The sequence below is a fragment of the Populus alba genome, chromosome 8 (assembly GCF_005239225.2).
Source record: "Populus alba chromosome 8, ASM523922v2, whole genome shotgun sequence".
In the NCBI taxonomy this organism is placed as follows: domain Eukaryota; kingdom Viridiplantae; phylum Streptophyta; class Magnoliopsida; order Malpighiales; family Salicaceae; genus Populus; species Populus alba.
In genome coordinates, this window is record NC_133291.1 from 13433294 (window position 1) to 13458838 (window position 25545).

A 25545-nucleotide genomic window follows, 5' to 3' on the forward strand; every position below is an offset into this window, starting at 1 on the left:
AAGTCTCAAAACACTTAAAATCACACATATATAATTTTTAAATTTAGTTAGTGTTATAAGCTTGTTTATTTTTTATTATAAATATAGTATAAAATATTTTTTTGAATTAGAAAGTATATATTTTTCATGATAAATTTTAATTTTAATAAAACAAAAATAATATTTTATAATTATATTATCACAAATACAAAATACTAAGATGACTATTATAAGTTACATATTAAATTTTTTTAATAACAACATATAATCTTAATGTATTTATTGTTTTTTAAAATAAAAAAAATTATTCTTCATCCTAAATAAATGAATAATTTTTTCACTTTCTTATTGCAATAAAAATTAGAAACAAGAAAATGAAAAATAGAAATGTAAAATTGATTATCTTTATTAAAAATAGCCCATGGGATTTGTTATGGGCCAAGTATTGGGGGACTAGCAGGGCCGAAAGTAGGGTAGTATTTTTTATTGTGGGCTTTTCAGGATAGCCCCTTTCTTTCTCGACTTGTTAAAAGCTAGAAGAAAATTCAAGTCCGTAGACGAAGGAAGAGTCACGTGCAGAGAGGAGGGCAGCAAACCTTGGCCAGTCAAAGGATCAAAGGTTGTTGTCGGTATATTATTTGTATTTAGGCACAAGGACTCTCTTTGTAGATTCGACTCTGACGGCTACGTTTTTCAATCACTCAACCACATCAGATCAGATCTCACCTCATCTCATCTCACGCTCTCCAATTTGCAGGTGAAAACCCTAACCCTAGCGTATCTAAAATACCAGGGCATGCGTGTTTCCTTTTTAATTTTCCATTATTCTGTTAAATGTTACTGCTCGATCTGTTCTTGGCGATTGGAAATTTGTGTTTTATTTTTTAATTAATTTAGAGTAGAATTTGTGGTGTTAAATGCCTTTTGTTTCCGCAGTTGAAAATGGCTGAAGAATCAAAATCGGGGTTGAGGAAGCCTGTATTCACCAAGGTTGAGCAGCTCCGCCCTGGCACTTTTGGCCACACTCTCACTGTCAAGGTTGTTAGTGTAAAGATGGTATTGCAGAAAGGGCGTGCTGATGGTCCTCAAGTACGCCAAATGAGAATTGCTGAATGTTTGGTTGGGGATGAGACTGGATTGATTATCTTTACTGCTAGAAATGATCAAGGTACATTTCGTTTTTTTTTTAAAAAAAAAGGTTCAGGCACTTTGATTGAATCAGCAAAATGGGGTTTAATCATTATAGTGTGTGGCTTGTTGGTTCCAAGTGGTTGTTCTTTGTTCTTGTATTCGAGGAGGTCAGACTTTCGTGTGATTAAATAGTTCTATCTTGAATTTGTTCAAATGCCCTCTTTCTTTGAGTGCTTGCAGGGTTCAATATTATTCTGGCAATGCAATTGTGTTTAGATTTCCCATAATTTCTCGATGGCTTTTTCTTTGTCAGAACTATTTATCTGATAAGATTACTTATGGAAAGATGTTTGGGTGACATTTTGGATCAAATTGATAAATCTTTATCAGACTATTTGTACATGGCACCAAAAAAGAAATACCCTTAACCACGCCGATTGACATTGCAGTTGAGGTGCTTTTCAAAGTGTTTTTTGCGTGAGAAAAACATCAAATTGATGTCTTTTTAGGTGGTTTTTGATGATTTTGACAAGACGAAAAACACTTTGAAAAAACCATTAAATTGGATTACCAAACACACATTAGTTCAGATTCTAGATGTTGCAACCATTTTCACTGTCACTCCCAACTAAATAATCGCAACCTTGTTTTGATGATTTGTTTGATGCTTTTCTTCTAAAATATTTTTTTTTTCAAAAGAGCACAAGGAATGTGTGGTTTTGGTTTCTTCATCTGTCAAGCGAGGAATTGATGATTTGAATCTGTATTATGCAATCCTGTATCTTTTATTTTTGGATTTTGCTAGTCCTGTTTGTTTTGTTTAACTCATATTCTTATCTATTCTTAGTGGACTTGATGAAAGAGGATACTACTGTGATCCTTCGCAATGCGAAAATCGACATGTTTAAAGGATCAATGAGGCTTGCTGTGGACAAGTGGGGCCGTGTTGAAGTCACTGAGCCTGCTGATTTCACTGTGAAGGAAGATAACAACCTGTCGCTGATTGAATACGAACTTGTCAACGTTGTTGAAGAATGACTCCTGCATGGTGTTTGCTACTCAACTGGATGGTGATCTGATAATAAAAAACAACTCAAGTAAAAGCAATTACTGTTAGAGGACATTATGTCCAAATGCATGCGAAAGTTAGTTTATGAAAGAGGATATCTGCAAAAGCTAATACTGCCCCAGTTGCTTTTACATTTCCCGTAAATCCAACAGCAGCCTTTGATTGGACTTCCAAACAGATGGTGATGGCTATGAATCAGTGAGTTCAAGCAGCTTCCTTTTAGAACTTTGGTTTGGTTTGCTTACTGCCTATTTTTTTTTGGACAGTTGTTGATCTTGCTCAATGTCATGACAGCTATAAAAATTACCGGAAGTTATGTTCTCTACTTGCTCTAATTTGCTTGGTTCTTGCATGCTTGGTCTTTGAAGTTCTGTTGTCAACTCCTATCTCTACTTTGTACAAATGTGAAAACCACAATTGGAGGCTGGACCAAGCCCTCCACTTCAGCTGTAGTATATGTGAGAGTTGGGTTTCCTTACGTGATGGTTTGAACGAAGCATTTTCGGATAGGTAAAGTGTTGATTTTCAATTACAAAACAAAGTACTAATACGACTCAGCTCCCCGCAGCAGCTAGTTCTTCCTAATTGAATTGTTAATTCCTTTAAAATGTTTTTCTCATCAGAAAACAAAATCACTTAGTTTTTAATTTTGTTTCAAACAATTAACCATTTTTCAACTTCAAATCAAACACTAACTGAGTAAAATATGAGAGAATTTGATGGCTAAAGCGTTGTTTAGTATTGTGGGTTGTGATGTAACCATGCAATACTCGATTGATTGCAATTGGAATGAAAACAAAAATGTGGTATGGGGAGATATGGACATTGCAGTGAGAAAAAACATAAAAAATTTAAGAGAGGAATTTCTAAGGGTAGAATTTAGCCATAAAATCACTTTATATCACTGTCTATTGAGAGCTCTAATTACAATAAATCTATAAATATCAAAGCTGTTTAGTTTCATAACGGGATTTGGAAGATACATAGATTTGAAGTTTTAGAACTAAACACTTTAAAATTGAATTTATTTGTTGTTTGGAAATGTGTTTCAAGATTAGATTTGTATTTAGATGGTTAAGGAGAGTATTTCCATTTATTCTTAAGTGAAAAAAAAAAAAAAAAACTGAAAATATCATTTGGACGTGGTGCCCGTAAGTTTCAACGAAACCCGGCGATTCTCAGATGATGGTGGACAACGCAGTGTACACCCAAAAGCTCCGAGCATTAGGAACTAGGAGAATGATGGCCTAGGAGTGATAGGCTTGGTTGTTTCCAGGCCCATCTGTGCCTAGTGCTAAGGCTTGAAACTAGGCCCAAGTCTTTTATTTTTTTTCTTTTTCCTTTTCTTTTTTAACTTCTTCGTTTCCAAACTTTTTTAAAAAATATATATTTCTCGTAGAAAAATATTTACTCAATATTCCATCAAATAAATATTGAATAAAAGTAACAACCAAGGTGTTTCTTAAAAAATAAAGATAGAGTATAACTTCTTTTTTTGTAAACTATATCAATGAAAAAATTTATCAACCAAATTAAAATACCATAAAAAATGATTTTTAGAAATAATTTTAACAAATAAACTTGAAAAGAAAACTATTCTATACTTTTTACTGTCTTGTTTATAGAGATTTCAATTTCTTAACGAGTAACAAAAAGAGTAACGATGTCTAATGAAATCTTATGAATATTATATATAAACATATAGTTAATTAGTTAGTTATCTCATCTATTTGTTTTTTTTGTAGCTAGGAGGGAGGAGAACTATAAATAACCTCCATGATTGTGTCATATTTTTAGTTGATCGTTTCTTTACGGTTTGTGTAGAATTAAATTATAATATATAATTGAATTCAATTTCATATGTGATTTGAATTTAATTAATACCATGTTATAATTTTTATATTTGGAATAAAATACTAAATCACATAACTAAATTTAATTATATTATTTAAAATATTTTATGGAATTGAATTAAATTAATATTCTTGGCTATTTTACAACATTTCCTTTATAAGGTGAAAGAAAATGAAAATAAAAATGCATAAGTTACTAGGTTGACCAATTTTTTTTTCTTTCTAATTAGTGCTTTTATAAATTGAGAATAATACCTTGATTAGGCAAAAACTTTAGGAGCCTGTTGTTCCTCTGCAACTTCTGGAATATGGGGAAGCTCACCTGGAGTGTCAAAAAAACAAATTTACTCCAAAGTGGGGAAAAAATTTAGACTTGCGCATTAAATAACTAAGGAGAGCTTGGGGAAAAGAAGGCTGGAAGGAATTGACATCTGATTGTCTCCATTCGTCAAGTTATTTAAGCATCAATCTTGACGTCCAAGTGTGGGCGATTTTCTAAACTTGTGTGGATCTGAAAAACATGATATTATTGACAGAAAATGACGAGACGAGGGAGCCGAGTTTCAATAAAAAAAAAATAAAAAAATTAACATGCTATAATAAGGTTAAAAACTCAGGTCGATCCATGAAGTGGTTAATAGAAAAACCCTGTTAAAACTTGTTATTTTTTTCAAAACATGTTACTTTCCCTTTTTTATAATTTTTTTTTTAAAAAAAAAAAAGATTAAGTTAGTGCATGCTTTAGCTGTGTACTGTCCTAACATGATCCCAAATAAGTGGGAATAGAACTGGTATGGAGTCAGAAACTCATGTACAAGTAGCCTATAATCATTTATATATATATATATATATATAGACACACACACACACACAAGAAAATCTTAGCAAGAGGGAATCTGGCTCCGATAGCAATCATGCCTTGTACTACCATGATGAAAGGGCCGCTCAGATGAATGATAGCGAGAAACAAAACCTATAATTAAGCCCCGACTTTTTTTTCTTATTTTTTGGTGAAAAATTAAGCCCCGGCTTGATAAAAGAAGAAGGAATCCAAAGAAAAGGAGGAGGTGAAAGACAGTTTTGCCTAGCGAGAGGACGAAAGAAAAATATTGATGCTCCTGTTCCCAAATAAATAAATAAATTTGATACATGATGCTAACCATAGAGTGCATGAGTCTAAGAATTTCCATTATTAAATAATTAACACAATATATACACACACACACACACACGCTACAAGCTGATCATCACATGGATTTCTACCCACATACAATTTTTAATCATGCAAACAAGTCCTTAAATAAAAATAATCTATATTTTATTATGTTTTTTTCTTCTCTTGCTACCTTCAAAGACGAATTAGGATATTGTTACTGTTTAAGATTAAGATCTCTGTTTTTGCTTAGAATGATGATTATTTTGTATCAGTTCATGGAGTGGAAGAGCACAGTCAAGCCCTTTCTTTTGACTAAAAGACAACACCTTAGTGAGATACTCTGCAGCGAAATTAAGGAACATGATTGTGGGAAACACAACACTTGCACGTAGTTGGTAGAATCTTTCTGTATCTAACCTTGAAAAACTGCTTAGAAATCTCGGGATGAGTTGTGTTTTTGCAGGAAATGGGAGTCCATGTGGGAGCTCATGAGGAAGGCAACAGCAGAAATATTAGAAACTCTCAGGTCTCAGGTCAAAAACCGCTGCACATTGCTCCTATAATTAACCAGAGCTGTTATTTCTGTATATCGAACCATATATATATATACATACGCACCTGTTTACTACTGTCTTGTCCGTATCAAATCTCCAACGTCTTCATGTGAATCATGTGTGGGGTAGAGACGTCGAGAAAGACTCTTTCGTCCCCAGCAACGTGAGGGTGGCTGCGGCCATGTTCATGGAGAAGACTCATGAGAACCAACGTACGAACTTTTGGTTCTCTTTGGCCTGCAAACAATTTTTTCTTGTCCATTTATCACGTTCATGTTCACATGGGTGGGTACCTCTTTAACTTTAGTTGATTGCTAGAGCGTCATCAATTACTGAATGTTGACGACACTACTCATTTGGAGTTTTCGATTTTCGATATTATCAGCCTCTTTGCTATTTTTATTTCCATCCATTGCCATCAATATTATTAAACTTCGTTGATTGATCATAACCCGGTTATTTTTTTAGATCACCACGATATCTATTTGACCTATCTGTACTAAGATTGGTATAAAAAAATTAACTCAAAGTTAACTTGATTCTTCCAGTCATAACCCAGTTATTTTTAAAAAAAAATATTAATCCTAAATAGTTGCGCTAAATCATCTTCCAATTAGGTTTAATAGCTATATTAGGTTTCATAACTTTTATTATTATTATTAATGTGAGTGTCCAGACCAACTTATGTGTATCTTGATTAATTCTACGAATCTTAAAATTAATGATTATATAAGTCTCCAGCAATCCTGAAACTTGTGAGACTTAAACTTGTAATTTTTAAAATATAAATTTAGTTGAACTGTACCATTTCAACTAGTGCTGGTATCGTAACTTTTTTTAATTCACTTTATGGTGGGGGTTTTAGAGTGTTCTACGCACAGTACTTGATAAATTAACTCCTGGTTCAATGGACAATGATGGTTAATGGCAGATTTTAGTGAAAGACGTGGAAACTATCCTCTCATGGTGTTACTTGGAGAGAGTAATGATCTTCATATCAGTGTTCTTGTTGTATTCGAAACTGAACAAGTGTTCGAAGCTGAATAAGAAGACGCTGAGAAAAGTTGAATGGCTTGCGGTACCATTTTGTCAGCCTTTCTTTTGTTTCCTAGTTCTTTTCCTTTCTATCCATTGGTGTTGCTCTATCTAAATACTTTATCTCTTTTCATGGCGGACATCCGCCAGCATGCTTTTTATAAAACCTTCTATCATTATTATTATGAAAAGAAAAACTATATTATATATTGTTGTTCCAATGTCATTTGCTATCCAGCTACTTATCTTCTCCTTCTTTTTTCCTTTTCGCTCCTAGCTAGGTCTCTCATAACTGCCTGCCTGCCTGCCTGCAGGTTGCCTGGTCAATGAGCTAGTGACATTTTATTGGGAAATAAAATTTATGGTTGCTGTAGAGCTAGTGGGAATCAAACAAAGATGGATCTTTTCGGGTGACAAAATGAACTTGAATATAATGAATGGTATTAAACTATTGATTTTTTAGAAAATTGCAAGCATATATATATATATATATATATTATATATATATGTGTGTGTGTGTGTGTGTGTGTGTGTGACCTCGTATCTTGAACTTCTGCAATGGAAGAAAAAAACTCTTAGGTCGAACTGAGAAAGCGGTCTGGAAGTCCAGTCCAGGGGACAAGATCCAATCGTTTGGTAGCCTAGAACTTGTCAAAACAGTACTTAACCTATTTGATTTACATGTTGGGAAAAAAAAAAAAAGGGGGTCATGAAGTATAACCGTGCTAAAAACTCCTTTGTTTTCTCTGTATATATCCATGTGATGGATAAATTTGGCCTCCAAAGTCAACTTCCTTACTTGGCTGAGTGGATCTACAAGCATGATGGAGCATGTCCTGGTTTGATTCATGGTTGGGTGGTGGGGTTGGGATGTTAATACCATGTGTAGTTTATTTTATATAAAACATCTTAAAAATACTTAAAAAATATTAACTTATTATTATTTTAGATAAAAAATAATTTTAAAATACTTTAAAAAACAAGTTCAATCATAAAAACAAACACTTTCTTAATCCCTAGACTAAGTTCATAGAAATTGGTGAAGAGAGAGCCTCTTGAGAAATATCAATAGTTTTTCTTTTTTCAAAGAAAGTAAAGATGCCACGAAAAAACTTTTTAAAAATTAAATACATTAAATTAAATTAAAAAAATGTATTTATTATGACTTCTGCAAATCAATTTTGCTAGTCACGTGTTCATTTTGAAGTCATTGGTAGCATACCTAAGTGATTTTTGTATCTTTAATAATTTGTGTGGACGGGCTATAATTTTCTTTATTTTTTATTGGGAGGTTCAAATATTTTTAGACTATATAATAAGGATATAACTCCTTTATTATAAGAAAACTAGAGTCATAATTTATTGGAGGAAACAAATTAAAAATAGAATATCAATAAAAAATAATTTTTTAGTAAAACAAATATATGATAAAAAAATCCATCAAGGCCACCTATTGATCATTTGACCATCTAAAAACAAGATTATGATAAAAATAAATATTGTAAAAACACTTCATCAACACAATCAAGTATCAACCACTCCACCACTACCTGCATGTCTTACCATAACTATTAAATTTGCCTATTATATCCAATTTTTCATTAAGATTTATTTATATATATCAAAATCTTAAACAAGAACTCTAAAAAAATAAAAATCCCATCTAGCTTGAACAATAGCTTGATGAGAATAAGATAAATTCAATGTCATTACAGCATTAATTTCTACGAAGGTTCTCAATGTTTTTAGAAATTTCTCAGTTGGATCATTTTGTCATTGTCCTAATTTTTTTCCATCTAATGTTCATTTTTTTCCCCTTTAGAACAATGCGATGGGGGAGATTTTATGAAAAAATGGAAAAGAGGATCCAATTGAGAAATGTTTGAAACATTTGAAATGCGATTGATAAAATATTTTATAAAACACTCATGCAGACACTACTATAATTCTTAAAAATACCGATAGAATCTACCATCGGTAATTAAATTTACTGATGGGCTCACGGCTAGAAATGCCACATCGATAAAACTCTTGTCAGTAATTTTTAGTTTGTCGGTGAATTCGTCAATAATAAAATTATCAACGGATTTACTGACGGGAAAAGCGCACAAAAAAAATTTACCTGCTTCATTGCATTAGTATTGCTCTCAGGAATGTTGCATATAACTAACAAAAATATTGTATATAATTCTATCGGAGATAAAACATTGGCACAATGACATTTGCAGTAATTCTTATTTAACTCTCTGGAATATACCAACGTCAAACTTAATCTATCGGTAATACTGTTAGTAATTATTTAAAATATTTTTTTAAAAAAATTGAGTTGCTTGGGAAAAAAAAGAAGAAAAAAAATCAACTCAAACAAATTTGCAACAAATAAATAACACAAAAAAATAAACAACAGCAACAACAAATAAATAAATCAACTGAAAACAATTTTGACCTAACCTAGAAAAACTATTTTAGAAACTCATAATCTAGCAACTAATAAAATAATTTAATTGAAATTGAACAACAAAATTGAAAAAAAAATCCAACAAAATTGATCTCACATGAAAAAAAAATCCTATAACAATATTCATACAATTATTGAGAACAAAAAAATTTTTAAAAAAACAAATATAATGCAAAAAAAACACAAAAAAACAAAAAAGAAAAAAGAGAAATCTTTCCTTAATATAATTGTGAGTGAAGCTGAGAAGATAAAAGAAAAACAAATTCATAAAATATGTAATTAAGAAGAGAAAAGAAGAAAGAGAGGAGAAGACATGCCTATGTGTGGAGGAGAGGAGAGGAGAGGAGAGGAAAGAGAAGTGAAAAAAAAAAGGGACAATTGTGTTTTTTTACATAAGAAGAAGAAGAAGAGACGCGTCTGTTATGAAATGAGGGACTCTAGCCTTTTTATTAGGGTATTTTACCCAACGGTTTTGCCGGCAGATAATTAAATAGTAATATTTTTAACCATTCTGTCGTGGTTCTGTCTATAATATTTAATTCAAAATTTTCAATTTAATTCAAAAAATTTTCAAAAACTTTTCAAATATCACTAATGACTTTTTAATCTATCAGTGATTTCATCTGTAAAGAACAATAATTAACAGTGCAATAGAGAAGTGAACAGTTCTATAACTCTTTGAAAAAATACCGATGAAATTAATCCGTAATTGATACCCTTTGTATTGATTACAATGAACAATTTCAGAGCGAAGTTAGTTTACCAACGCGTTTATGGATGGATTTTAATGACGGTATAAATAACATGTCATTTTATTTTTTGGCCTTGTTTTAATTCATTCTTTTTTCACTATAATTCTCTTAATATATACTTAGAGAATATTTATATCGGTAATTACCAAATGATATAGCGAGAGAATATTCTATTAGTAAAATTAACGGTAATTTATCAATAAAAATATTTTATTGATATTTCTATTTCTATTTATTAATATTTTTAATAGTTACCAGTACCGAACCATAATTCATAATATGCTAATTAAGGAGAACAGTAGCGATAAGAGAATATAGAGTAATTGTATGTTTTGCATTTTATATCTAAATTATTAAGGTTTACAGGGCTATAGATACAAGTCCACATGTCCTACAAATGTAAATATATATAATCACGATGGTTTTTAAAAATAAATTAATAATTCCCAAAGATCATAGATATCCAAGGGATCAATAATGATTGCTAAAGATTAATTAATTAGATGAGTGTTAGATCACGCTAGCTACTCTAATTAATATTCTTAATGTAACTAACACTATTATTTAAACACATTCTGACATCCCCTCAAACTTAAAGGTGGTGGAGTGGAAATCAACTTGAGCTTGGAAGATAAGTCTCGAAAATGTTCGTTCTTGAAACACGTCATTTTAGGCAATTAATTTGAGCATCGATTGTTGCAGAAGGATGGAGTCCATAGAGTAAATTAAGCACCCCTTGTAATAGTATATGGTCAACACATGTATATGAGCAAAATATGCTATATCAGGATGAGCGACAATGAGATATATAGTGTAGGGTCACATTGGTGTTGTACCATTACAAGCGTGAACTCGCCATTAGACTCAGTAGTTGGAGCAGTTTTACTAGCAGTCAAATGAGCAGGAAAACAAGATATCTATAGAATATCTAGCCTATAATATAAACAAGTAGTAGCTAGAGTGTCGTCTGAAGAAACTTGTAGGCGTAAAAAGAAAACCTAGTTTGGCTAGATCCTTTATTTTCATAAAAGAAACCTAGTTTTGTAATAGTTACATGATCAGCACATAGTAGAGGTAGCATCTGTTAGAAGCGAATTATCCAAAATGACTCATGGTAGAGTGGTATTTCTCAAATCAAACCTGGGAATCTTGTTTGAGATCATATATATAAAAGCTCGATAAAATGGACAAAACTTTTTCTAGTAGATGATCATGGCGGCTAGAAGAAGGATACATGCAATTGTTTTTGAAAAGATTCCCTTTGAGATGACCATCCGTACGTATGAAATAATCGACACTATTTGACAACAGCAAGAACTTCGTAGTGAGGTAATAAGATGAGTAAGCAGAGCAAAAGTCTCCTCATAGTTAATGTCATATACTCAGGATTCATAGATACATTTGCAACCATTGACATAACTTGGTAATCATATAAAAGGATCGGAACTAGCTACCTTGTAGGTTTAGGGCTCATGTAACAAGGCAACGATAGAACAATAACGAGAGTTTAGTGACTGTTAGGCAATGCGCTGAGATGCAACATATATTTAAAAAAAAAAAAGTTTAAAAAAAAACATTTTTACTGTGGAGCAACGTGTGGATCACTGTATTGCCAAACTGTACCTGGATCGGATAGAATGACACAATGGAAGAGATGGTCGTTGTGAAAATAACCAAAGTATGAGTGAAGAAGCATCTTTCATCGGAGTAGATTTTTCTTCATGAAAGAACGTGACATGCTAGTTTGGTGAGCTTATTATATAGTATACAACTTTAAGAGAATATTGATGCCGACCAACAAACTCTATATGGTTATCCTTAAGAAATATATATAACTCAATAAAAAGATATGTGAAGACGAAGTAGTTGATAATATTGAGATTGTGATTAAAAAAAGAAGAAAATTAAATGACATGATGAGATACGCTAATACGTTGAGACATGGGATATCACATAAGCGAGCTTATATTAAATTATTATAGTATTTCAAGAATATTACAACTTATCTTACATTTTTGTCATATATTCTGATATACAGCATCTATACATTTAATTATTCAAGGCATGGGATGAAGTACTGGGTATACGTGGTTTCTATTCCTTTATAAAATATGAAATACCGTAGGGATAAGGAGGCTAAGAAGAAACTTCATAAACAAGTAAGAGAATAATGACAAGGTGCCCTAGAGTGACGTAAATAAGAATGGTCAAATGAAAAACAGAGAGAGAAACCGAGAATCGAGTTTCCAGATCATGTCTATTTTTATATTTTTAAAAATATTTTTAAATAAATTTAAATTTTTTTATTTGCTTTAAATTAATATATTCTTTTATTTCATATCGTTTTCATGTGTTGATGTCAAAAATATATTAAATTTTAAAAAAATCTTATTTCAATGTAATTCTAATCCAAAAATACTTTGAAAAAGTAATTACTAAATCAACATAATCAAACCTTCTTATAGTTATTATAAAAATGTCCACGTGTTTGAAAAAGATTATCTGACTTACTCAGAGGGTTGATTGGATTTTTCATTTCTAATCCTACCTTGTGTGTACAAGATTTGTTGAAGGTCGGTCTAGTTATCGCTAGTTCTCAAGCCAAACATGACTTAAAACATGCAAGGAACCCACATCTAAAGTTAGATAATTCTAAATAGTTGAAGCAACCATTAAAGAGAAAACTAAAATATATGGTAAAAACATTGTATGTATGTCAAATCATATTAGTGAATTGATGGTTTTGCTTTTGAAAAAAACTCTCAATAAATTATCTATTTTTTAGGGTAAAACATTTTTTGGTTCATTTGTCTTCTTTGAATTGTTAAGGGGTGGCTTGATCTTTTCATTATTCTTTGGCATGGTAAAAATAACTTTGTGACCCTTAAAAGAAAATAATAATTTAACAATAGTGATTTTTTTTGGACATTTCATATATTTTTCTTTCCTACAATATAATGACTCTATTACCCTTAGATTCAAATTTTTCAAAAAGCTTAACTTGAGGGGCTAATTCATAATTATATATTGATTGTTTTTTCTTAATAATGTTTAGGTACAAAGGTAGAGTTGTATTTAAAAATAAACCGCAACAAGCCGCCGCCTTCACGTAGGGCTTGTGGTAACTCCAGATGATCGGATTTTGTTTTGTTGTCAATTGGCATCCTTCTTTAATTTTTTTTTTATTCTATCAAATTTGGGTCTTTTTTTATTTCTTTTTTTATTTAAGATAGTTTTTAATTTTTTTTTTTTTTTTCAATTTAACACACTTAATTTTTTTTTCCTTTCATATTTGATGCTCATTCTTTTTTTCTTTTTTTTCTTTTTTGGCTTTGGTTAGTTTCTTAACTTGAAATTGTTTTTTCAATTCTATCATTTAGCATTCAATTAGTTGAAAATTAAAATTCTTAATTGAACCCAAAGGGCTTTCAAATTCCACAAGTTGCAAATTTGGAATATTAACCTAAATTTAGAATATTCACCCGGATCAATTAGTATAGGTTGAAACAATAAATTTACCAGTTTTTTCATACAATGGCTTGCATAATCGCTCTCTCTTTAATTATTGTAGATTAGCCATTTTGTAATTGATCAAGGCTATTGCTATCTTTTTTATTATTTTTTTGCAAAGTTAAAGTTACTATAATGTCCATAAATGCAAAAAAAACACTTGGGTTTTAGGTTTTTTTTTTTCTAAATCACTTTTAAAGCTTGACTTGAAGGGCTTAATAGTCAACTTATGGGCAATTTGGTCTTTTACTTAATGTTTGATAATAATTATATAAAAAAAACTTTTTTTATTTTTTCCAGTTTCATCCATCAATATTGAATTAGTTAAGAAATAGACTTCGTGAAAGGTTTTTTTTTTTTTTTTGCTTTGTTTAGGGTTATCATGGTCTAAAAAAAAATATTTATTTTAGGATTAATACTTGAAATTATAAGTATCTAATTTTTATCATATAATTAAGTAAAAAAATATTTTTTAAAAGAAATATTTAAACCCAGCTAAGTTCATGAACTGATTTTGTGTAACTGGGGTCATCCAATATGTTTAATCATCATCTTGGGAGCAACTTGGTCTTTTACTTAATGTTGATACTAATTAAAAAAAAAAACTATTTTAAATTTTCCCTGACTATACCTTTTAATATTGAGTTTGTTGGAAAATATACTTTATGAATGCTTTTTTTTCTGCTTTATTTATGGTTATCATGGTATTGAACAATCATCTAATTTTAAAATTGATTATTGAAATTGCAAGTATATAATTTTTTATCATATAATTAAATAAAATAGTTTTTTTTTTAAAACTATTAAACCTAGGTAAATTCATGAACCGAGTTATGTGTGACTGATGTCATCCAATATGTCGTAATCTCAATATTTTTTTAAAAAAATCTTCATGGTTTTTTTTATAAGTTGATTCATGCTTTTCTCAGTCATTTGGGTTTTCTTTGAACCTATTAAATCAATCAATTCATATCGAGTTAACTCTTATATATTTAATTGAAAACTTGTGCTAGGCAAGAAGTCAGTTCAAGGGATTTCAAGATTTACCTATTTTTCCGGGTTTTAATAGCATTTGCAAAAAATCCTCACACTCTCAATGTTCTTTTTAACATTTTAAAAAAAATTAATCTATTTGGGGCAAAACGTGAACCAATGGAATAGTAAGTTTGATAACATATTCCATCAGCATCTTTAACACTTTTATGTTTCTTGGTTATAAATACAAGTTCTTATGTCTTCTATAGATCCTTAGTATTTGCATATCCTTGATCTCTATAGATTTGTTCTTGTTCTCTTGTATGCCTACTATTAGGTATTGTAATTTATTTTATTACCTATAAAAAAATAGTAAGTTTGATAATATATAATGTCAAAAAACATGTGAAAGCAATTCAAAAAGCATCCATAAATTAAGGAGACATGTTAACATTCGTATACATAAATAGTTATGACAATTTAGCTTGAGTTTATGCTCTTTTGCTCAATCCCTGATATTTTCTAAAAAAAAATTTGGTCTTTGGCATATCCTTACAAAAAGTTTAGTTTAGATCATTGTGTAAATACCATATGCATATATGTTATATGGACAAGGCGTGGTAAGCTAAAACTAAATTTATTAAATCTAGCTACACTCGTGAATTTATCTAAGACTTAGGTCTTGAGTTAGGCATGTTGTTTCAAGTCAATCCAATATTGTGTAGTTTAATTGTTTTTTAATGTTAAAAATAATATCATTTTAATTTTTTTTCAGCATATATATAAGGTTTGACTAGTGTAACTAAATCATTCGGTTTAACAGAGTCAACTTCTAATGGGTTTTTTTTTTTTAAAACTTGATTTAGATTAAACTGAGTTGATCTACTGATCAGGTTATATATAATAACATTAGCTAAACTGGATGATGATGCAATGATAAGACAAATTTATCATCCAACGTTTTAAGATCATCATCTCTTGACGCTTTTTGTCTTCCTAAAAAATTTTTGAGTAGTTCCTTGGTCGAAGAACTTATGTTCATGAAATTAACTTTTTATTAATCAAATAGTTTTCATATATAAATGCAAAAATAATCAATCTTATTTGTCTTTCCTTGAACCTAAGATCTTGACTTGAAAAAATATGTCTCTTGCCCAAAAAAATTATGCCTGGTAACATTTTATATTGTACTTGAATCTAATACATCTCTTGTTTAGAGAAATTATTATGCCAATAACTATTACTTAAATCTAATACATAAGGAATCTAATAGGAGGACAACTTATATGCAAAGGCTTTAAGAGTCATAGAGAGTCCTTTTGTGGATACATAATTAGAAATTGGGTATTTTGACATTTTCCCCTTATAATCTGGCGAGTAATGGGTCGAGGGCTTGCCACTATTGTGCTTGAAAGATAAGTGATAACTAGTAGAAGTATCCAAAATATTAATGGAAGATGATATATTAGAAATTACCTTAGGAATATCCCCAAGGAAAAGAATTTTTCCTTGTCAGACGCTTCAAGAGAAAGGGGTTTTACTATATGTCCTAAGGTGTAATTTTTTTCTATCTTCCTCGACTATTGCCTTATTGATTTCTAACATTGTTGCTGCAATAATTTCATTTAGATTAATGCTTTTTGTAACGTCTTCAAGTGTTATAGTTGGAGCTATTTTTGGTGATATTCTGATGGCACCATCTGTCAGGCCTTTTGCACCATTCCCAGTAGCCACGTTTAAAGTTGTCTCTGCCATATGTGGAGCTGCTTTTGCCATATTTAGAGTTCTTTATGTTTTTATTACAACAATATTTCCTCTAATGTTTTGAGCTATCTATGTTTTTGCCACGTCTTAAGCACCACTTATTGTCTCTGTTTTTGTAATGTTTTGAATGTATTGAGCACCATATGTTGTGTTCCACTACTTTTTCTCTCAATCCCATGTCTACCCCTGAAAAGGAGAAGTTGATGTTTTTTAGGAGTAAAAATTCTCAAACTCTAGAAAAATGACATCCATTGTAGTGTGGGGCTTTTTTTTATAGGATCATAGCAACAAAATCCTTTTTTATTTGTACCATACCCTAGAAACACACAGCGAACAACACAGAGTTTAGGTTTTATTCATTGATTGTTATGTAGATGAATAAATGCAACACAATCAAACACACCTAGTGGAATAAGAAGTATAGACAATAGAGTAACATATTGTGAGCAAAACTTGTAGTGGAGTCTTAAATTCCAAAGCTTAAAAAGGCATGTGATTCAACAAATATACAGTAGTGGTAACACTATTATCCCACTTTTAACATGGTAATTGTGCTTTAAATAACAATACACATACAGTTTCTAGACTATGTTGGTTTTTTTGTTCAACCACTCTATTTTGTTGTGGAGTTTGACCTACATGACAATTCATGGAGAATACCATTTCTTTGAGAAAAAATGATGAGAAATCATTATTCACATACTCTCCCCCATTATCACATCAAAGAAACTATAAATTTTTTTTTATTGAAAATTGGTTATGAATCATAGCATCATAGCATGGAATGTATGAAACACATCAAATACTATATTTGTGTTTCAACAAATATAGTTGTGTCATCCTAGTACAATGATCCATAAAGGTTACAAACCAACGTCTTCCAAACACAGTTAATTATAATAAGAGATGGTCCCCAAACATCAGAATGAACTAAGACAAAAGAGATATCACTTTTATTAAAATTGATTGGAAAAAAATACATGATAACTCTTGGCTAAAATGCAAGTTTCACATCTAAAGCTTGAATAATTTGAATTCAAAAATAATTTTGTAAACAAATGCTTCATATAGTTAAATGATGGATGCCCAAATCAATAATGTCATAGCCAAATCTGTTTTTCTTTTGTAATTATTAAACAACTCATAGTGTTGACTTAACCTAAACTAAAGTCATCTATGTATTATAACCCCTCTCTCTTAGTACTATGCCAAATGATCTTCTTTGTGATAATATCCTAGAAAAAAATTGGATACATTAGTACAACACTGTTTGGTTCTTCGATAACTTGACTTATAGATAACAACTTATTTGAAAGAGAATGCACTAATAAAGTATTAGTCAATGATATGAAAGGTGACTTATGCATTATTCCAACCCATGTAACAAGATATTCAACCATGTTAGCATTGGTTATACTGGTCCACCTTGGTTTCATAGTATTGATAAAGTTTTTTGGACATAAAGTCATGTAATTTGTTGTATCAGAGTTCACTATCCGGTCATTATTAAATTCTTTAAAAGCAAGAAATGCACTGCTAGTATAATAACAGTTATTACCTTGATCTTTAGAATGAATTATGACATCATTTTTTAAATCTACAAGTGAAGCTAATGACAGTTGAGGCCTTGTGTCTACCAATGCTGATTGTCATGTGCTACCAGCAACTACATGTTACTTCCATGCCTTTAACTCATTCCACCATTCTAGGTAACCATATAATTTGAAGCATGTGTCTTGTATATGCTTTATATGTTCATAATGAGAACAATTTTTGCCTTCACTCTCCACTTGTCCTTTAGTTTTAGTTAAATTATATATGTTGCATCCTCTTGATAAGATGTCTCGTATTTAGCATTTTAGAATGCTTGTCGTCATTTCCCTCCTTTAAAAACCATGGGTGCAGTAGTAAGATTCCTATTATTTATGAGCATAATTGTATGTATGATGTCTTCTCTTTAAACATGGGTATAAGCCTATTCAACTGTTGGAAATGGGTTTAATTAAAGTACACCACTCTTTATCTTACCGAGCATGTCATCTAATCCATCCAAAAAAGTATAAACTCGATCTTCTTGAAGGAAAGCATTAGACTTTTGTATGTCACTAGCACATTCCATAAGATTTGGTTTCCAAAAATCAATTTCCTTTCATAAACCTTGGAGACAATTGTAGTGTGATTCTAAGGATTCTCCTTATTGTTGTATTCATGTGACTTGTCTATTCAAATCATACACCTAAGATGTATCAAATCCATCAGAGTAAGTAGTAGTGATTGAATCTCATACTTGTTTAACAATTGGGAATCAAATAAAGTTTTTTTTATGAGAGAGGGATTCGTTGAGTCGATTAGTCATCCCTTCACAATAGAGTTTTATATTTTTCATCTTTTAAGGTTAGGATCATTGAGTTCTAGTTGCAGAAGGTCATCATTTATATATCCCAAAATTCTTTTTCTAAGATATACATCTCCACAATTTGGAACCATAAAGCATAATTAGGGGCATCAAGTTTGATACCAATTTGTACAACTGCAATATCATAGATTATTGTTAGGGTCTAGGCCTGGTTCTGAGTTACAACATGATCCATTCTTGTTGTGAGATTGTTAAAATTTATAGTTGTATTCGGTTGATTTTGTTCAATCAAGTCAGTTGATGTTGGTGCATCCATTGCCTTAGTTTCTTTAAGGTTGTTAGTAGTTATTCATGATGCAAATAATGGATCTCTACTCCGATACCATGTTAAATCAAAGAGAAATTCTTGTATAAAATGTGATTCTATCACTTCTTTTTTCTGTTACAAAGTAATGTTTTATATATATAAGCAACCCTTTCTAAGATAACCATGACAAGAAAATAAATCTAATCTCATAACTATCAGGATGTATACAATCACAAGATAATGAAATTCAATCCTAATATTTTGATTCTACAGCTCACGCTAAGAGGAACCATGATATTTTTGTCTTAAATTTTGATAATAGGGTTAATTTGGTCATATTTGATACATTGAAGATCAAACTTAAAATAATTTTGTTTTGGAACCCGATTGATTCACAAAAAACAACCAAGAACAAATACGTTTCTTGCCTTTGCTAAAATCATCATTGATGTTAAGGTAATGTTTGGTTATTATTTCATATAAAAGAGATGAAGACCGTTGAAATGCAGAAAAATATATCTTTTTTGTTTTTTCTTATTTAAAATGATATATATTCATTTTAAAAATTATTTTATTCATAATTTTATCTTTATTTTTTTGTCCCGGCAATTAAATAAATCTTTATCATTTCTATATCTATTTAAAAAAAAAATAAACTAAACACATCATAAGTACACAGATTTATTGAAAAACAATGAAAACAATATGTTAGTGAATTAGTAAGTGTTTAGGTTGTGTTTGCTCTAGAGTTTTAAATTAATTTTTAAATTATTTTTTTTGTTTTTAATTAATTATTTTTTGTTGTATTGATGTATATTTTGATGTGCTGATATTAAAATATATTTTTAAAAACAATCTTAACTAAGTTACAAAAGGCACTAAATGATAAACACGGTAGGTGATCAGTCGTGAAACCAGTCTTCTCAAAACTCTCAATAGAATTACATACTATGCCATTATCACGAGCTTTGTCAAGGTCCTCCAGGACAGAGCTAGAGATGGTTGCTCTTTTCTCATAATGCTGAATGGAAAATCGAGTCACGGAAAGATTCTATAAACTCCAAAACTAGTAACATGGTAAAACAAAATCATGAGCGGCTAACGCGTGAAAGAGAGGGTGACATCTCGCCAATCACGACGAGACACGTATCCATCAGAAATCGCGTACATGCCTCTATCCCAATTTTCAAGCTGCCCTTCACTAAAAGAGTCAAAGCTCCCTTGACTCTTTCCCGTTAATCTAACACTTAAACACTTCTCTGCTCGTGTTGGACAAATTAATTTATAAAAAAAATATTATTTGAAATGTGGGGCCTATCAATGACATCAAGGGTTTTTGGTATTATCTCTTCGAGAAGAGAATATAAATTGGTTGATCAATTGTGCCCACTAGAAATCCATTTCTAGGAAAATTAATGTCATACAACCTTATACGCGCAGTGGTATTTTTAGAGCATCTGTGGGTTCGATACAGCTACATTAGGGCCTATAAATCCCCCCATTCTTCACGCTCCTTCCCACAGCCCATCTCCCTTCCCTTCCTCTTCGCCCTTTGACCTTGTTTTCTCGTGTATCCACTGCCTTTACAGCTGAGATAATGCATAGAATACTGTCTATGTAATTTTCCCTTTTGCGTGTTTGATTTTTTGTTGGGTTATGACTAATGGGTAGGCTTTGAAACCCGAGTTGCTGGCAGTATGATTAATTGTCTTTTCGACTATGCACTTGAGAGTTAAGGCTTGTAACTCGGCCGACCGGAGTCTTGACTCCTTGAGTGTCAATGCTCAGGAACCAGGAACCACAAACCCAGAGACAAACTTTTAAAATTAAAAAATATATATATTGTTTAATTGTTACCCGCATTAAATAGTACACACACACTCTCTCTCTCTCTCTCCCTCCCTCTGTAAAGTTTAGGGTCCTTTTATATATATTTCATCAATTCACAACCCTACAAACCCACCAACATTCTCGCTCCTCTCTCTTAAAAAAATGCATATTCTTCACCCCATTACCCTCCTTCTCTCCCTTTCCTTCGTCTCATTGCTCAATGTAAGTAAGCCTATCCTCTACGCCCGCGTCCTCCTGACTGCTGCTTTCAGTCTTGTTCTCTCTTGTCTGTTTTGTGTTTTTGATGCGTGATTCTCGTACAAATTAATGGTTAAAACTTGCTGTTTATTTCTCAAATCACAATGCATTGCAGGTGAATTATGCAGCGGTTGGCAGTGGAGATTCGCCAAACGGTGAGAGCCCATTTACGCCCAAGGCATCTCTAGTTCGGTACTGGAACAAGGAGATCCACACGGTTTTACCAAAATCTGGTTTTTTCATCTCCAAAGCCTCCCCGTTGAGTCCTGTCGATTTGGCAACATTTGCTAAACTCGCCTCCCAAAATGCTCTCTCCGCTCAACTCCCAGCCTTTTGTTCCTCTGCCAAACTCTTCTGCTTCCCTGATTTGTCTCCCAGTCTTGAAAAGCATGACCATGACTCCCATTTCGCTATCTACAACAACAAGAATTTCACCAATTACGGCACTGATCGAGCCGGTGGAGCGGACTCTTTCAAGAACTATTCCGATGGTGACAATATCCCGGTCGACTCGTTCCGCCGGTACGGCCGCGACGCCGCCGGTCACGGCGAGACATTTTCCAATTATGCCCCTGAATCCAACGTTGTTGACCAGAGCTTTAACACCTATGGCGCTGGTGCGACTGGCGGGACTGGAGAGTTCAAGGGGTACAATGTGGAGGTAAACAACCCAAATCTTCGCTTTGCTTCCTATTCTGATAGTGCTAATGGGAAGGCCCAGAAGTTCTCGACTTACACAGAGAATGCGAATGCTGGACCGGGTCAAGCTTTCACCAGTTATGGGAAGAACGGGAATGGAGCTCCCAATGATTTCTCTGGTTATGGGACGGGCTCGAATGTGATTGGTTCAGATTTCACCAACTATGGTGAGACTGCCAATGGGGCTAATGATACTTTCAAGTCTTACGGATTTGATGGGAATGTTCCACAGAATAATTTCATGAGCTATGGCGATGGTGGGAATGCTGGTGTTGATAGCTTCGCCACTTACAGGGAAAAATCAAATGTTGGGGATGATTCCTTTCAATCTTATGCAAAGAATTCGAATGCAGAGAAAGCCAATTTCGCCAATTATGGAAAATCCTTCAATGAAGGGACTGATAAGTTCTCTGGCTATGGGAATGGAGCAATGGGGCAGCAGATTGGGTTCAAGATCTACGGAGTAAACACCACTTTCAAAGACTATGCCAATAAGAAGAGTGTCACTTTTGCTGGGTACACTAGCGCAAGCACTGCCGATGCTTCAATGAAGGTAACCAGCGACAGTGTGGTAAAAAACAATAAATGGATAGAGCCCGGAAAATTCTTCCGGGAGTCGATGTTGAAGAAGGGAAGTGTGATGCCAATGCCGGACATTCGAGACAAAATGCCCAAAAGATCCTTTCTGCCTCGCTCCATCATCTCCAAATTACCCTTTTCCACCTCCAAGATTGATCAGCTAAAGGAGATTTTTCATGCTAGTGATAATTCAAGCATGGAGAGGATCATTTTGGATGCTCTTGACGAGTGTGAGAGATCACCCAGCCCTGGCGAGACCAAGCGCTGTGTGGGCTCGGCCGAGGACATGATCGATTTTGCGACCTCCGTGTTAGGCCGCAACGTGGCTGTCCGTACGACGGACAACGTGAATGGGTCGAAGAAAAACATCATGATTGGATCGATCAAAGGGATCAACGGTGGGAGAGTGACCAGGTCAGTCTCTTGTCACCAGAGCCTCTATCCTTACCTGCTCTATTACTGCCACTCTGTTCCCAAAGTCCGGGTCTACGAAGCCGATCTTTTGGATCCAAATAGCAAGGCCACGATAAATCATGGTGTTGCCATCTGCCACTTGGATACATCTTCCTGGAGCCCCACCCATGGATCCTTTTTGGCCCTGGGTTCGGGTCCGGGCCGGATTGAGGTCTGTCACTGGATTTTTGAGAATGATATGACATGGACCATTGCCGAAGCTTAATTTAATTAATTAAGCAAATGTTTTTTTTTTCTCTCTAATTTGGGTTGGAACCGTTTGCTAAGATAACTTAGCTGCTGGCTCCACCCTAAAAGTTGGTCGAATTGGTCTATTTATTTCTTTATGGCTCACTTCTTTTTATCTTTATGAGTGAAATTATTACTATGTTTTGCAGTTTTTTTGGAAGATGTTTATTATAATTATTGTCAACTATACATAAAATGTATCATTGACCATGAGTTTGTCATTAAATCTCGCACCAAATGTTTAATATCCTTTGCAATTGATCCCACTCCTAAAAATATCCTCTTTTTTTGTTTTTTTTAATACATGACGGATAATAAATGAAATATCTTTGAAAATAGACCATGCTTGTAATTACAATTATGGTATAATTTATATTTTCATTAAAAACATTAAAATAATATTTTTAAATAAAATATATGGACCATAACCTTGTTTTTAAATATTATGATCCAGTATGTTTTTGTATATACCACACTCATAAACATGCTCATGCCCTACACCAACTAGATTGTATAATCTTCACGGATATTAATGGAAAAACACTTTCAAAATTAAATGCTTCATGACTTCATTGCAGATTTATATTATTTTTTTATTTAAAAGTGGTTACCAAACTATATATCCACACATTTAATCTCTAGAAGTACAAGACAAAAGGCTTAAAACCTAACTATGTAGCAGTTAGCAAGCAATATGTGTATCCACATATTGCTTGGATAATGCGGCAAAATGTGGCTACAGGAAAAAAGATGAGGTGGTCCTTGGACCATCCAATTTGTGGTAACATTATTCAGCCCGGACAAACATCTTTCGGCACTATTGCATGTGTCTCTTGAGTTAGTATAATAGTGTTTTTTTATATTTTTTTATTTAAAAATATATTTGAAATTATTTTTTATTTTTTAAAATTTATTTATAACAATCTTAAAATGTAAAAAGAAACCGAATCCTCTAATGCAAAGAAGCATTATAAATGGTCTACAGCGAGCAATGTAGGCGCAGATTTTTTTGACAGATTTTACTGGTAATTGTTGGGTGCAAGTATTTCAAAAAAAAAGCTTTCATGACAACAAAATATTTACTGTGTTTGTGATTTAATAAAATAATACAATCAATCACTCACAGGATAGGCATGTGGATTCACAACAGCTCGGTATTTGTGGTTGGCCATAGCACCTAAATTCAGCCAAGATAATTTTAAGTTTAATTAATATAATAAATGTCGGCACAAAGCTATAAAACTACCCGGTCTTTTCGAGTCAAGGCTAGTGTCACTGTTTTGAAAAGTTAACCCCTCAAATTAATTTCTTAAATAGACAGGTTAAATGACAAAGTTTTGTAAAACATAATTCAGAATAAAAATCAACAGTTTTATTAAATAGCTTTTAATCTGAGTTACAAGTCCATCCATGTTTTTTTTTTATCAATTCAAGTAAATTTATTTTTTTAATTCAGACTTGTTCATGTCTTAATTCAACCTCGGATTATGATTCAACCCTGACTTGGTCAATGATTATATCAAGATTTATATTAGCGTATATTTTAGTTAATATTAGATATTGTATCTTGCTTCCTATGAATTGGAAATTCTTTAATGTTTTAATCTTGAATGGATATTATAATTACCTTGAAGTTTTTCTTATGTCATGAATAAATATTCACATTGTTGTGTTGTGGTTTTCCTTTAACATATAAATATAAGAAAGGGATATGGAGTTGGAAAAAGAAGAAGTATGACTTGTGTTAATGTTGTGATGATAACGATTTAGGGTGATCGGATAATTTTCTTTGAAATGTATAGAATTAGTCAATAACTCGGAATGTTATAAATATAAAAAAAAAAAACTCTTTTAAAATTTTAATAAAATAAAAAAATAAAAAACAATTAGTTTTTAATTAAAACTAAATCGCTTGAAAAAAAATGTTTTGGATTTTGGGATGAAATTAAAAAAATATAAAATTATACACTACTCATTTATAATGAGATGATGAATAATAAAGTTCTTGATCTTTTTTTTAGAGTAATAGTTAATTGGAAGATGTAGGTCTGAATTAAAAAATCTCAATTTAGTACCAAATTTATGACCCTATCAACAATTAAGGACTGCCAAGGCTTTCAAAGAGTTTAACAAAAAAAAAGGCGTGTTTATGAGAAGTTAGCATTATTAAGTTAATCACCCAACAAAGTAACAAACTGGACAACATTGATATGACCTTCTAACCAAAATGAAAAAAGAAAAGAAAAGAAAACCATTAAATAATTGAGCTTCAGTGCGTGACAACTAAGATAAAATTCCCGCCATAGATCGTTTGGTGGGGGAGTAGAGACGCGGTGAAGAAATGGGAAGATGCCTTCCCGAGATAGTGCCAACCTCCCTTCTCTGCCATTAATGCCTCTTGCTAGCTCGGAGTCCAAGCTTTCCCATCGCTACTTCTCTCCGCAAACTTTGACCAAAATTATTCAGAAACATTATTGCACCAAGTCGCCAGAGAGAGGAAGCCGCAGTTTCATAGTCAATTACTGAGATAAAATAACATAATCCAATTGTATAATCAACTGAGCACTGCTAGGTACGC

At 32.2% G+C, this 25545-nt stretch overlaps 2 protein-coding genes across 3 annotated transcripts; both read left to right on the plus strand.

Annotated features, from left to right (window-relative positions):
- Nucleotides 1-542: 542 nt before the first annotated feature.
- Nucleotides 543-2502, plus strand: LOC118058544 (uncharacterized protein At4g28440-like). 2 transcript variants are annotated; one of them, XM_035071252.2, is made up of 3 exons: nt 543-736; nt 916-1147; nt 1958-2502. In XM_035071252.2, exons 2-3 carry the CDS (start codon nt 922-924, stop codon nt 2146-2148), a joined length of 417 nt encoding a protein of 138 aa, XP_034927143.1. In that variant the 5' UTR covers nt 543-736; nt 916-921; the 3' UTR covers nt 2149-2502. The 2 variants fall into 2 exon arrangements, with proteins under 2 accessions (XP_034927143.1, XP_034927142.1); XM_035071251.2 differs by having other exon boundaries at nt 645-732; nt 913-1147.
- A 17911-nt stretch (nt 2503-20413) lies between these two features.
- LOC118058535 (polygalacturonase 1 beta-like protein 3) lies at nt 20414-23120 on the plus strand. The gene is made up of 2 exons (XM_035071238.2): nt 20414-20951; nt 21103-23120. The coding sequence occupies exons 1-2, from the start codon at nt 20892-20894 to the stop codon at nt 22942-22944; spliced, it is 1902 nt and encodes a 633-aa protein (XP_034927129.1). The 5' UTR covers nt 20414-20891; the 3' UTR covers nt 22945-23120.
- Nucleotides 23121-25545: the final 2425 nt, after the last annotated feature.

Coding starts and splice junctions, on each gene's coding strand:
- LOC118058544 (XM_035071252.2), top strand. CDS start 922: ATGGCTGAAGAATCAAAATCGGGGTTGAGGAAGCCTGTATTCACCAAG. Junction 1,148..1,957: donor TACTGCTAGAAATGATCAAG/GTACATTTCGTT, acceptor ATCTATTCTTAG/TGGACTTGATGAAAGAGGAT.
- LOC118058535 (XM_035071238.2), top strand. CDS start 20,892: ATGCATATTCTTCACCCCATTACCCTCCTTCTCTCCCTTTCCTTCGTC. Junction 20,952..21,102: donor CCTTCGTCTCATTGCTCAAT/GTAAGTAAGCCT, acceptor AATGCATTGCAG/GTGAATTATGCAGCGGTTGG.